Below are 13423 nucleotides of genomic sequence, written 5' to 3' on the forward strand. Positions count from 1 at the left end.
ATCAGCTATGCTGGGACATCAACTCCTCTGACTCCTCTCTCCCACGACAGGATGACACCATAGGAGGAAAGACACAGAATCTAGTTCTCTCTGTATACAGCGTTTTATTAAAGCACATAAAAAATATATAAGACTCACATTTGGGGGCACTATCCAGTGCCGGTATACAAGCAGGGATGTGTATAGATGTTGGCGTGTGTACAGGCTCCTCCCCCGGTACGCGTTGCGTCGATGCTTCCGACTTCGTCTCATAAATCCAGAACGATTCCCTCTGACTCAACCGCCTGATAAAATTGCCTCCCCTCCAGTGTCTATTAACCCGTTCAATTCCCCGGAACTTCAAACCACTGGGGTCCCTATATGAACAAGCTATTGGCTAGGGTAGTATATGGACAGGCTATGCTAAATGCAATGCATATGCCTTTGGCAAGTGCTCTGCATGTAAACATGCTAAATGAAATATTAAAAAATTGAAGGATTTCTCTGCCCACGTTACAGGAAAGAATTATAACATTAAAGATCTTATTACCTGTAATACACAGGGGGTAGTGTACATGCTGGAGTGCAATTGTGGCCTCCAATATCTGTGTAGAACCTCTAGAGCATTGCACATACGTGTTGCGGAACATATTGGGAAAATAAAGAAAGGTAAAACAACTCATAGTCTCTCCAAGCATTTTCATAATTACCACAATAGGGACTGCAGAAGTTTGAAGTTCTGGGGAATTGAATGGGTTAATAGACACTGGAGGGGGGCAATTTTATCAGGCAGTTGAGTCAGAGGGAATTATGGATTTATGAGACTGGGGTATTGGTTCCCTCGGGGTTAAATGTGGAATTTGACCTTAACTCCTTTATATCTGATAGATGAGTTTTTTTATGTATTTAATCTTATTTATTCTTGATATCTAATGGCCATTGTAAAGGATAGCAGCGGGTGTACACTATTTTTTAATTAAATGTATTATTGGTCTTATTCTTGTTACCCTGAATAGTGTTGTTTAAGTGCGGGTGGAAATTAGGTAAGTAGGGAAGCTTACCATTCTTGTTTTCTGCCACTAGGGGGTGTGTGGTTTTTCCCCCCTGAGCTTGGTGGTTTCTATGACTACCAAGCTGCTATTAGTAGGAGAGGGTGACGATATGGCTCCACCCCCGCTGACGAAGTCCCGTTGGACGTAACGCGTATGGCAGGTGGAGCCGTTACATTACGTTACCCGCTGCTATCCTCACCTTGGTCGGCTGTCCGGCTGTTAGTATCGTTGGATCTTCCTGCCTATTAGTATTTTATAGCACCTAAATCTTGCTTTTCATGTGAGTGCATATTTTTTATTAATAAATTTGTTTTACAAAAACATAGATCACTTAGCACTGCCCCCTGGCTGAGTATAGATTTTCCTGGGTCTCCCGCTGATTATCCTGCAGTCACTTGCTTGGGCATTTTCACACAGCCAGGTGCACAATCATCCTCTTGTTATCCAATGACCAGTCTAAGGGATTCGTTTTTTTTGTATTTATTGGTAGAACTTGTATAGAAAAAGGGATTAGTGGGATACTCCAACTTTAACTATGTACAGGTGAGGACAACTCTCACTTGGCCTCACTTGGTTGAACAGAATAGCAGACCCTCTGCTGAACCATACAGCATTTGCATGGATGAATAAGTCCCTGCTTGCTATGGCAGCAGATTCAATTAATTCTGATTCTTCAGGACACTAACCAGTATCCCGTTTAGCTGGCACCCATCCACTGACTTTACTAGTTTGAAGGGATGGCCCTCACAGAACAGGCCCCTAGACTAAGGTCTGTACTCACAGTAGCCAGGAACAGATCCTTCTAGGTGTGTCTCCCTCCCAGTCAGCTCTGCAGGACATCTAGGTTGCAGCTTCTGCGACTCTGGCCCTAAGGTCGACTACCTGAGGCCGCATGGAAGCCTTTACAAAGGAGGAAAGGTGACCCCCCCTCCCTCCAGGACCCTGCTCTCCAACCAGAGACCACATGCTTTCTGGGTATGAATACAGTCACCCAGCATGCCTCGAGGCACCTTCCTCTGCCAATGGCCAGGGCTGTATCTACAGCTATGCTCCCGTATCGGCATTGGCCGATATGGGCCGATATTTTCGTACATTTAATTTTTTTTTTTTATTTGACAGGTACTCTTGTGGAGGGATCTGGGGGTCTAAAATACCCCAACCCCCCCCCCCCTCTGCACTTAAAAGCATTCAAAACACCAAGTTTGGCTGTTTTGAATGCTGCCATTTTTTTGATTCTGGCGCCAGTACCCGGAAGTGATGTCATGAAATCACTTCCGGGTTTTTGCATGAAGCCCCGATCAGAGACGATTTGATCGGATCTTCAGCGGCCGTGCAGGCTGGTTTCCCGGGTCTCCTTGTGGGACAGGAGACCCGGGCGAGCCGCGGAAGGCGGCGGGAGAGGGGGGACGTCCCCTCCCGCTCCTTGTAATTACAGCCGAGCGGCTTCTCAGAAGCATCGGTTGTCATTACAAGACAGCCGACCGTTGGCTATGGACGCCGGTACTGGGATGATGCCTCTAGCTGCAGGAATCACTCCGGTACAAGCACTTGCCGAAATATCAGTAATATCGGTAACCTCCGGTGCCGATTCCGATATATCGGGGAAAGTGCTTATCGGTCGATCCCTAGTTGGGATCCCTTGTGATTGCATGCAGTGTGTGTATTTATCTTATCATACAAACAAGCCGCTTCAGTTGTTGTTATCTCACACAGATGCTGATGTACAAATGACCGGACCTTCAACCTATACAGCCACCCTCGGATCAGAAGCTCACATTCCCTGCACATTCACGACGGATCAACCTCTCAAGGATTCCTCACTGTTTGCAGTTTATTGGTATTATAGTGGATCCGTTATTCTAGGAACTGATGGTCTGGAGAAGTATAATACATCCAAATATTCCATGGATAAAGACCAAGCTTTAAATGGCATTGCAAATCTGATCATCTCTAGCATATCTGTGACAGACAATGGAAGCTACACATGTTCAGTGAGCCATGAACAACTCAAACAGCATACAATCATGGTGACCATTCAAGGTATGGTATATTAGATGTGTCCACACATTAGAGAGGAACTTCATCCATGTTTAACACTGTATATACAGTACATGTTTACTCCATGATAAGGTGTAAACATCATTATAGCTTAAATACATTTGTAGTTATGTATTTTTCATATACATTGAACTGATCTAGCATAACTGTTTCTGTTTTTTATTTTTTATATTTTTTTAATATTGAACAGCTGTTCCGCAGATCACAGTTGTTAATAATGATGTAATGACACTTAAAAAGAGTTTCCTGTGCTGTGAAATCTCTGGATTCTATCCGGTGGACATTAACATCACATGGCTCCAAGATGGAGTGCCACTGGACAATGTTCTAGAAGGAAAAATTCAAAACAATCCGGATGGGACGTACAGTATTAACAGCTCCATAATACTAATGCTCACTGAGGAGGACAGAGAACGGAACTTCTCCTGCAGAGTCCAACATGTGTCTTTACCTACACCTCTAAATAAAGACCTTCAACTGATATATGGAGGTAATGATGCTGTTTATTCTGCCTAAGTAGCCTTTCTAAACCTTTTTTTTTTAGCTTAGAGGAACCCCTAAAACCATTTTCAGGTCTTGAGGAACCCTTACTAAATCCAATTTATTTTGGGTCAATGGGAAAAATGTCTCTTACAGTAGGAAGAATGTAAACCTTACAGACAGCTTAAAAGATCATTGGTGTCATGCTGTTTGCTTTACCCAGTGGTGTTGGCCCAGGAAGTACGGAGGCACCATCAGATGGGAGATCAATCAATGACAGTTCAAGGAACGTCCCTGGAGGAATGCTGGGCAAGAATAGCTGGCCTAAAGCTTCTTCCAGATGGGTGGTTACGTTTCATCTTGCAGTCTTGTCGTAAAAAGGACCTCTAGTCTCCCCCCCGAAAAAATTAAAAGTCAATGGCTACAAAGACTGTAGCTGCTAAGTTTTATTTTAAAGCGGAGTTCCGGCCTCAAATACCTTTTTTAACTAAAAATACCCCTATAATACTAATCCATCGCCCTTTACAGAACCGCCTTTCTCATACTTACAAGGTGTACAGTATTGGATTTTAGTCAAAATCTTACTTTTAAAAATGCTGTCTGAGCGTGGCCATCTTGGATGTGGGCATCTGAAGCCGCAGTGTAATCTGCTGTGTCCTTCTTCCTGATTCCAGGGAGTGTTCTGGGAGTTCTTCCTGATTCCAGCCTCCTGGGAGTGATGACAAACAGCTCCCAGGATGCAATGCAAAGGCGGAAGTGATGTCGGTGGCCGTGGCCAAAGAGGGGGAAAAGGAGGAAGTACAATCAAAAATGCCCTGAAAATAAGGTAAGGGACCCCTGAAAAAAATTGAAAATGCCCAATTTTTGATCAGCATAGCGAGCCCACCAGGAATCACTAAAGTTGCAAAATAGGCTGGAACTCCACTTTAAGGACAGTTACCTGTCCAGGGATCTAGCTATGTCCTTACCTGAGCTGATTCTTCTGGATTCAGGTCCAGGCCCTGGCATCTTAGGTACAGATAACCGGCAGTAAAGCCTTGCAGCTTCATAGCTGGTTTCCTATTACACATGCGAGAGCCGTGCTGCACTTTGTAAATGGCCCCACAGTCTTCTGGGACCGGTCATGTGTCCCAGAAAGCTGTGGGGGGAAGGAGGGGGGCTCGAACTTCAACAATCTGACCAGAAGTGGGAGGAGTGGGTACCTGTCTAAATCAGGTACCCACTCCCCCGTCCTCCCCAAAAATGGGGGGGGGGGGAGATGCAAACAAGCAGAACTTCCCCTTTTGGGTGAAGTTCGGCTTTAGTCCTGGTTCACACTTATACGGTGCGGGGTACTGTATGTGATTCGGACAGAAATTGCACTGCATCGAGGCCATTCATTAACGGACAATTGCACGGTCGTGCAACGCTGTATCCAAATAAAATTCATGTCCTTATTTTCCCCACAAATAGAGCTTTCTTTTGGTGGTATTTGATCATCTGTGTGGTTTTTATTTTTTGCGCTATAAAAAAAAAGAGCGACAATTCTGAAAAAAAAACCCAATATTTTCTGCTTTATAACATTCCCAAAAAAATTTAAAAATCAAAACATTTTAGGCCAATTCGTTTCCTGCTACATATTTTTGGTAAAAATAAAATCGCAATAAGCATATTTTGATTGGTTTGCGCAAAAGTTATCGCGTCTACTAACTACGGGAAAGAGTTATGTCATTTTAATTTTTTTTTTTTTTACTAGTAATGGCGGTGATCTGATTTTTAGCGCAGCTGAGAGATTGCAGCGGACAGATCGGACCCCTAACTGACATTTTTGACACTTTTGGGGGGACCAGTGCCATTACTACAGTAATCAGTGCTAAAAATATGAACTGTTACTGTAATAATGACACTGGCAGGGAAGGGGTTAACACTGTGGGTGATCAAGGGGTTAAATGTGAGCCTAGGGGAGTGATTCTAACTGTATGGGAGTGGGGCTTATGGAATGACCATAGAGACCTGTGTTCCTATATAGAAGCATCACAGGCGCTTTGTGATCATTCCAGAGAGAAGAACGGTCAGCTGTGTTTACAACAGCTGACCGTCCTTCTCCCTCAGTGGGGAGCGATCATAGGTGTCAGGCGGCAATTGGAGCCACCTGCCCAATGCATCGGAGTTCTTGCTGCTGAGTGGGGGTGGGAGCACACCGCCGGCGCTGTTGGCTCGCCCCCTAGCTGCAGGAGCGTGACCGATGTAGCTCTACGTCGGTTCGCGCGGGAGGGCCAGCCTGCCGCAGTATATCTGCGGTGGGCAGTCCGGAACCGGTTAATATAAATCTGTGTTTTACTTTCATCCCCCTTTTTTTAGCTCCTTATTCACATATACACCTTCATTCACTTCCAGGTAGTGAAGGAGATACCCAGTATCCAAGTACTGAAGAGTATGTGACTAGCTATTATATGTAAAGTTCTAGTGCTTGGTAAATGGCCCAGTGCTGTAACATGAAGGCAGAGAGAGAATCTGATTCCTTAGAACTACTGTATATAGGCCCTTTTACAAGGGTGGACAGATAGGATCTGCTTGTCAGTTTTTCAGGCAGACCAAATCGGACCCTTCATTCTCCTCTATGGAGCAGCAGATGTAAAGGGACATGTGTCCGCTTACACCTGCTAACATACAATCCAGTCTTATTCATTCCCCTCCCGTCTGGCGGATCAGATGGCAGCCGGGTGCAAAAAGACAGGCGGTCCATTTACACAGAGAAGGCTGTGTCTGTGTTCACTCTGCATAAGTGGAGCAGACACAGACCAGTCATCTGCCTGCTCAGTCGTGATCATTAATCATGATCTACCAGTCAATCACATCCAGGTGACTGGTAGATCACGCACTGGGCTTGCCGACCTGCCATTTCCAGAACAGTGAAGAGCAGGGCCTGTACCGCTGGAGTGAGCAGGCGGCCGCACTCTGTCAGAGTGATACAAACTGCACTCCACCTCCCTGTATTTGGCCTAGGACCAGGCAGGCCTAGACGGGGAAGGTGCCCTGGGAGTAGAGCTTACATGAGAAGAAGGGGCACATTGTGCTGCACATTAAGTGCCACAGTCTTGCAGAACGCCCAGGACCTGAAACAGTCACCAAGTGACCTGCACAGGAGGCAACACACTTCTCCAGCATACTATCCTATACTCTGTCTGCTGCTGTCCCAGGTTCCTTGCAGTAAAACCCATGCCCACAGAGTAGTAAGCTACTAGTAAACCACTGTATGCTGCAGGAAGAGGATATACAATTGTGCCAATGGATGTGTGGTCAGCAGTGTCACTCTCCCCTCTGCTCTCGGGGGGCTCACTGCTCAGTTTGGGTTGTGAGGGAGAGCAGGGGAATGGAGCCACTCTGCAAGCACCCTGTAATCTTGTTCAATACAGCGATCAAGGGGTTAAAGCAGGTGGTGAGGAGGCATTGTATCTCCTACTCAAAGCACGTGGTTGTGGGGAATATGCAAAGTGGCCCAATCCATTTGAATGGGTTGCAATCGATGACAGATAGTATAACTCCTGCCGTGGCATGTGTATACCCTTGGCTGCTGCCTCTGCAGCTAAAGGAAGCATGAGTCCATGTTCCTCTGTAATTCAGTGTGGTGCAATTTTGAAGCCCATTCATTTAAATGCATATCAAACCAGACCACACAAAAAGTAGTGCATGCAAGAAACTGCACCAAATCGTATGATACTGCAGTACTATGTGATCTGGGGCAGGCAAACATACTGCATTTGCAATCTGTGTTTGGGATGCCATTAACAATGTATTGGCACCCACAGCAGATCCAAATGCAGTGTGCTTTGCAGTGCAGAAACACGCGCTTTGTATGCGCCATAACCGCATTCTGCAGTGAACTGGCCGTAACAACAGGACATTGTGCCCATGTTGTTCTGGTAGATCCCCACTTCTCTAAGGTTGCCTACCCTTGCTCTAAAGGTTTCTAGGAGACCTTGAACTGTGGATCATTGACATACAATTTGACGATGCCTGCATAGTTCTTGGGACAATGCCTCTTGATAGACCCAATGCCATGACACCAGTGACCCTATTTATCTGTCTGTATGGGGGGAATTCTGAGCACCAGTGTAAGTGGGGCATTCTTCTTATTATCCACCAATGTAAAGGGCATACTCCCAACTTGTTTTTGGCAGAGGTTACCCTAGACTTGAAAACGATTTCAAGGGCTCCTCTGGGGAGAAAAGGTTATCTCCTTGCTGCCTACGTAATGCATATGTGCAGCAGCAAGGAGGGTGGCCCTTAAGGCCCAGATGGCAGACATACTGTATGGGTTCATGGGCAGCCGAAGTTTCTGTGCTCAGAGCGCGCTCACTACACGCTTCCGGCACAGAGACAAATCTGTCATGAACAGTTCCCGGTCTCTAGGAATGTTAAGGAACCGTTGGGATGGGCTCCCAATTTTGTGACCACTGTGACAGCCAATCACAGTGGTTAGAGATGGCCTTGCGGTTCGCCCGGTGGTCAGTTTGCGGCGAATTTTGCTTGTTCGCTACCCGCCAAATTTTTGGACACATGGCGTAGTTCGCGGCGGCCATATTTGTTTACATTGGGGAGAACTTTGACCCGTGACACAGCCGTCAGGTGGAACAGGACAGCCAATTGAAACATTCCAGCACATGGACATACCCCCTACCCTATAAATAGGCCCGACCTGGCGGCCATTTCACTTTCCGCTTTCTGCCAGTGTAGGGAGAGGTCTGCTGTGCTCATCAGGGAGAGTTTGCTAGACACATATAGCGCTGTGAAGATCCACAAAAGTCCTTTTTAGGGCTGGTATTTCGGTATAGGCCTTCTACAGTCTCTTTTCAGCTTAGGGAGAGGTATCCTGTGGTTGCTTTAGGGGCAGTTAGAGATCGGCTGCAGTCACACACAAATCGCTTTGTCAATGTCCACCAAAGTCATTTAAAATGCTCTGCCAAATTGTGTTATGGATGCGGACCCATTTTACAGATGTGTGAATGGACCCAATATGTTTTAGACAATGTATTTACCGGCTGCTGTCAGTTCTGGCTGATTTATGAAAAAATATATATTTTTTTTGTGGTAAAAAAAAAAATAAAAAAATTTAGGGCAACTTTTTCAATTGCAATACTTCTGTTATGACATTGTCCACGTGCTGGGACTATTTGTGCACAGCTAGTAAGTCTTTTGTGGCTGCAAATATGACTTAAAGGTTTTTAAAGTTCGCCTCCCATTAAAGTCAATGGGGCTCGCTGCAAACTCGCGGTTCACGGACTTTTGAGAAAATTTGCGGCTGGCGTTCGCGAACCGCCCTGGCCGATGTTCGTCCATCACTAACAGTGGTCATGTGCCTGGTTAACCAGTCCCCTACTGCGAGCATAAAAGCTGTCTAAAAGGGACACTGGGGATGGATGAGGAGGGGTTAACAAAGGCTGGTGTGGGACTATTTTTATGACTTTAACCTTTCTGGGACAAATAAAAGGAATTGTACATTACAGTATTTACAGTGTCCGACTGCTCTTCATTACTCTACTCCTACTTGCTGTTTTACCTGCTTATCTGCAGCATTTTAGGAGTGTGGTTGATTAGGAATACAAATTCTGGTTGGACCCTCTGCACATGGCTATACACCCTTTCCAGCAAACTATGCAATGAAAAACATTGATTAAGGAAAATACCTTAAAGTTTAATCTATAGCTAAACATTTTTCTTTCTGCAGATGAAAAGATGTCCCATACCAATGACTGTGAACCTTATAAAATTGCAACCACTATTCTTGTCTTGTTGTCTGGGGTCTTCTTGCTATTGGTCATAAGAAAGATTTATGTTCTTTGCAAAAATCAAGCACCAGAGACAGGTAGGAAACAATATCCTAAAATACTCAACTGTTTGGTCTTGGAAACCAAATGTCACATGACTACGGCAAAACTGCACTTACACTGCCTGGCCAAAAAAAAAAGTCACCAAAAAAAAAAAAAAAAGCTCACACACTCTAATATTTCGTTGGCTTTGATTATGGCACGCATTCCCTGTGGCAAAGTTTCGATAAGCTTCTGCAATGTCACAAGATTTATTTCCGTCCAGTGTTGCATTCATTTTTCACCAAGATCTTGTATTGATGATGGGAGAGTCGGACCACTGTGCAAAGCCTTCTCCAGCACATCCCAAAGATTCTCAATGGGGTGAAGTTCTGGACTCTGTGGTGGCCGATCCATGTGTGACAATGATGTCTCATCCTCCCTGAACCACTCTTTCACAATCTGAGCCCGATGAATCCTGGCATTGTCATCTTGGAATATTCCCGTGCCATCAGGGAAGAAAAAATCCATGGATGGAATAACCTGGTCATTCAGTATATTCTGGTAGTCAGCTGACCTCATTCTTTGGGCACATGCAGTAACTATCCAATAGGATAGATACTGCATGCTTAGTTTAGTTAGTTGCTTAGTTAATTCCAGGTGGCGACTTTTTTTTTTTTTGGCCAGGCAGTGTATAAGCCTGGAAGCTGAAAGTGTATTTCTTTGGATGGAAATGCTGAAAACCCGTGTGAGGGAAATTCATTGATTTTCTTTTCTGGAAGTGTGTTGAACATTCTTTAACCACTTGCCGACCGCTCACATGGAGCGTACTGCGGCAAAGTGGCTCGTTATCCTCCAGCGACGTAGACCTACGTCGCTGGACTCCTCACTCTCTCGGCGGCGCGCGCACGCCGCCGGAGACTCGCTCCCACTGTATTCAGACACAGCGGGAGTCAGGCCAGGGGAGGAGAGGTGGTGATCACCGCCGCTCTTCCCCGATCATCAGGGATCGAGTGAGGAAATCCGCCCACTTGTGTAAACAAAGCGGGCGGATCTCCTATGTGACAGGCAGGGACAGATTACAGGATTCAGCATAGCTGAACCTGCAATCTGTGTCTGTGTCACACAAACCCCTCCCCTCATACACGTCAGTAATCACGAGTCATACATTTAACCCCTTGATCACCAATAAAGTTAACCCCTTCCCTGCCAGTGTCATTATTACAGTAACAGTGCATATTTATAGCACTGATTACTGTAGTAATGTCACTGGTACCCCCAAAAGTGTAAAAAATGTCAGTTAGGGGTCCGATCTGTCCGCCGCAATGTTGCAGTCCCGCAAAAAAAAAAAATCGCAGATCGCCACCATTACTAGTAAAAAAAATAAACAATAAAAATGACATAAATCTTTCCCGTAGTTAGTAAACGTGATAGCTTTTGCGCAAACCAATCAAAATATGCTTATTGTGATTTTTTTTACCAAAAATATGTAGCAGAAAACAAATTGGCCTAAAATGTTAAAAAATTGATTTTTACATTTTTTTTGGGAATGTTATATATCAGAATGTAAAAAATATTGTTTTATTTTTTTTTCAAAATTGTTGCTCTTTTATAAAAAAATTAAAAATAGCACAGGTGATCAAATACCACCAAAAGAAATCTCTATTTGTGGGGAAAAAAGGACATACATTTAATTTGGGTACAGTGTCGCACGACCGCGCAATTGTCCGTTAAAGTAACGCAGTGCCGAATCGCAAAATATAGCCTGGTCAGGAATTGGGTAAAATCTTCCAGTTAAAAATACGCTCATTGAGAATTTTTTTGTCAAAGACATGTAGCTAAATACACTTTGGCCTAAATATATGACAAAAATTGAGTATATTGGATATTTTTTAACTGTCAAAGTAGAAAATGTCGATTTTTTTCACAAAATTTTTGCTCTTTTTTTATTAATATCGCAAAAAATGAAAAGCGCAGAGGTGATCTTTATGTTAACGGACAATTGTGCAGTTGTGCAACACTGTACCCAAATAAAATTGATGTCCTTTTTTTCCCGCAAATAGAGCTTTCTTTTAGTGGTATTTTTTTTTTTTTTTTTGGGCTATAAACAAAAAAGTGTGACAATTTTTAAAAAAAAAAAACAATATTTTTAAATTTCTGCTATAAAACACATCCAATAAAAAAAATGTAAAACATCGAATTTCTTCATCAATTTAGGCCAATATGTATTCTTCTACATATTTTTGGTTAAAAAAAAAATCCCAATAGGTGGATATTGATTGGTTTGTGCAAAAATGATAGCGTCTACATATGATGGGATATTTTTGTGGATTTTTTTTTTTTTTACTAGTAATGGTGGCGATCAGCGACTTATAGCGGGACTGCGACATTGCGGCGGACAATTCAGACACCTAGCTGACACTTTTGACACTTTTTGGGGACCAGTGACATTACTACAGTAATCAGTGCTAAAAATATGCACTGTTACTATACTGACGACACTGGCAGGGAAGGGGTTAACATCAGGGGCGATCAAAGGGTTAAATGTGTCCCTAGGGAGTACTTACTAACTGTGTGGGGGAGGTGCTCTGACTGGATGAAGACAGAGATCCGTGTTTCTGCTTAGCAGAAACACAAGATCTCCATCTTCTCCCCTGTCAGAACGGTAATCTGCTTTGTTTGCATAGAAGGCAGACCGCCGTCCTGCCTCTCTGGGGAATGATCTCAGATGGCTCCCCCTCTCTCCAATCAGCGCGCGATCGGGTATCTGGCAGCGCGCATGCGCCACCTAGTGGCTATTGCACGAAATGATGTACAGGCGCATGGTTTCACTCAATAGACCCGACCTGCCGCAGTAAATGTATGTTACGGGGTTGGCAAGTGGGTAAAGGAATCAATTGGAGTCCCCCCAGATCACCAGAACTAGTGTCCCCATTAGAAGCTTTCCTCTCTATTACTTTTCTGGGGACAATCCAAAATACTTTCACTTTTGATGATAATGGTAAACAGTACAAATTGAGAGGGTAAATCTCCATAATGACCCAGAGACAGCAATAAAAACCTGACTGATGTTCCAACCCCTCTGCACTCTATCCAAAACTAATAAATGTTTGCCTTAAATTATACCTTAAACATTACATTTCTGCAAAAAATATTTTTGGATTTTGTGTTCATTAGAATAAAAAAATAATCACTAAATATGATTGACTTGGTGGCAGGGGGGAGGTAATGGAGCTATTCTGTATTGCCGAGGTGACAGATGCACATACACAACTGTGAGTCAACTTAAAGTGGAGTTCCACCCTAAATTTATACTTACCTCCATCTTCTCGCTCCGGGTCACCTGAAAAACAAATGGATAATCGCAATTTTTTTTTTTTTTACTTACCTCGTATAGAAGATAATATACTTACCTTACTTCCTTCTTCCTCCCCTCAGCTGCCGCGGCCCGTCGTCACTTCCTGGCTTTGCAATGATTCCTGGGAGCTGAACGTCATCGCTCCCAGGAATCAATGACGTCAGTTCCGGGGCGCGCGCGTCATTCCCTTCTAAACAGCTTCTGGGCATGCCCAGAAGCTGTGGAGGGATGACTCGCGCGCACCGGAAGTGACGGCGGGGCCGGTGCAGTGCATCGTGGGACCGAAGAAGACGGAAGAGGACACAGAAGAGGATCGCGCTGGCTTCAAGCTGCCCACACCTGAGATGGCAGCGCTGGACAATACTTTTTCAAGGTAAGTATTTCTTCTAAAAGGTAAGTGCAACCCGGGACAGATCAGAGGCTATCCATTGTGGAATGTACTAGCCCTGACTGTCCCGGGGGTATTTTTATTAAAAAAAAGTATTCCCAGGGTGGAACTCTGCTTTAAGAAGAGGTTGGGAGTGTTCAGAAGATCCACTATGGAGAAACAACACATATAAATCATTCAGACACAGGGTTCAGCAACCTATGAATGGATCACTATGAAAGAACCAAAAGAAGACTGGCTGCTTGGATACAATTTGTGGTATTAAACTCAAAAGCAATCTATTTATTTATTGCAGCTTACCAGTTCTTAGATGTGATGGCTG

General features: G+C 44.3%; 1 protein-coding gene across 1 annotated transcript in view; it reads left to right on the forward strand.

The window, feature by feature from the left end:
• The window catches only part of LOC309558543 (natural cytotoxicity triggering receptor 3 ligand 1-like), a gene marked incomplete at its 3' end in the record, with an annotated part of 58686 nt that overhangs the window by 31563 nt on the left and 13700 nt on the right, over window positions 1-13423 (forward strand). The window contains exons 2-4 of the mRNA XM_082261622.1: window positions 2745-3071; window positions 3280-3579; window positions 9277-9414. Coding sequence (XP_082117748.1) covers window positions 2745-3071; window positions 3280-3579; window positions 9277-9414 — 765 coding nt within the window. The remainder of the gene's footprint in view (window positions 1-2744; window positions 3072-3279; window positions 3580-9276; window positions 9415-13423) is intronic.

The sequence above is a fragment of the Pelophylax lessonae genome, assembly GCF_965119305.1.
Source record: "Pelophylax lessonae genome assembly, chromosome: 6".
Classification (NCBI taxonomy): Eukaryota; Metazoa; Chordata; class Amphibia; order Anura; family Ranidae; genus Pelophylax; species Pelophylax lessonae.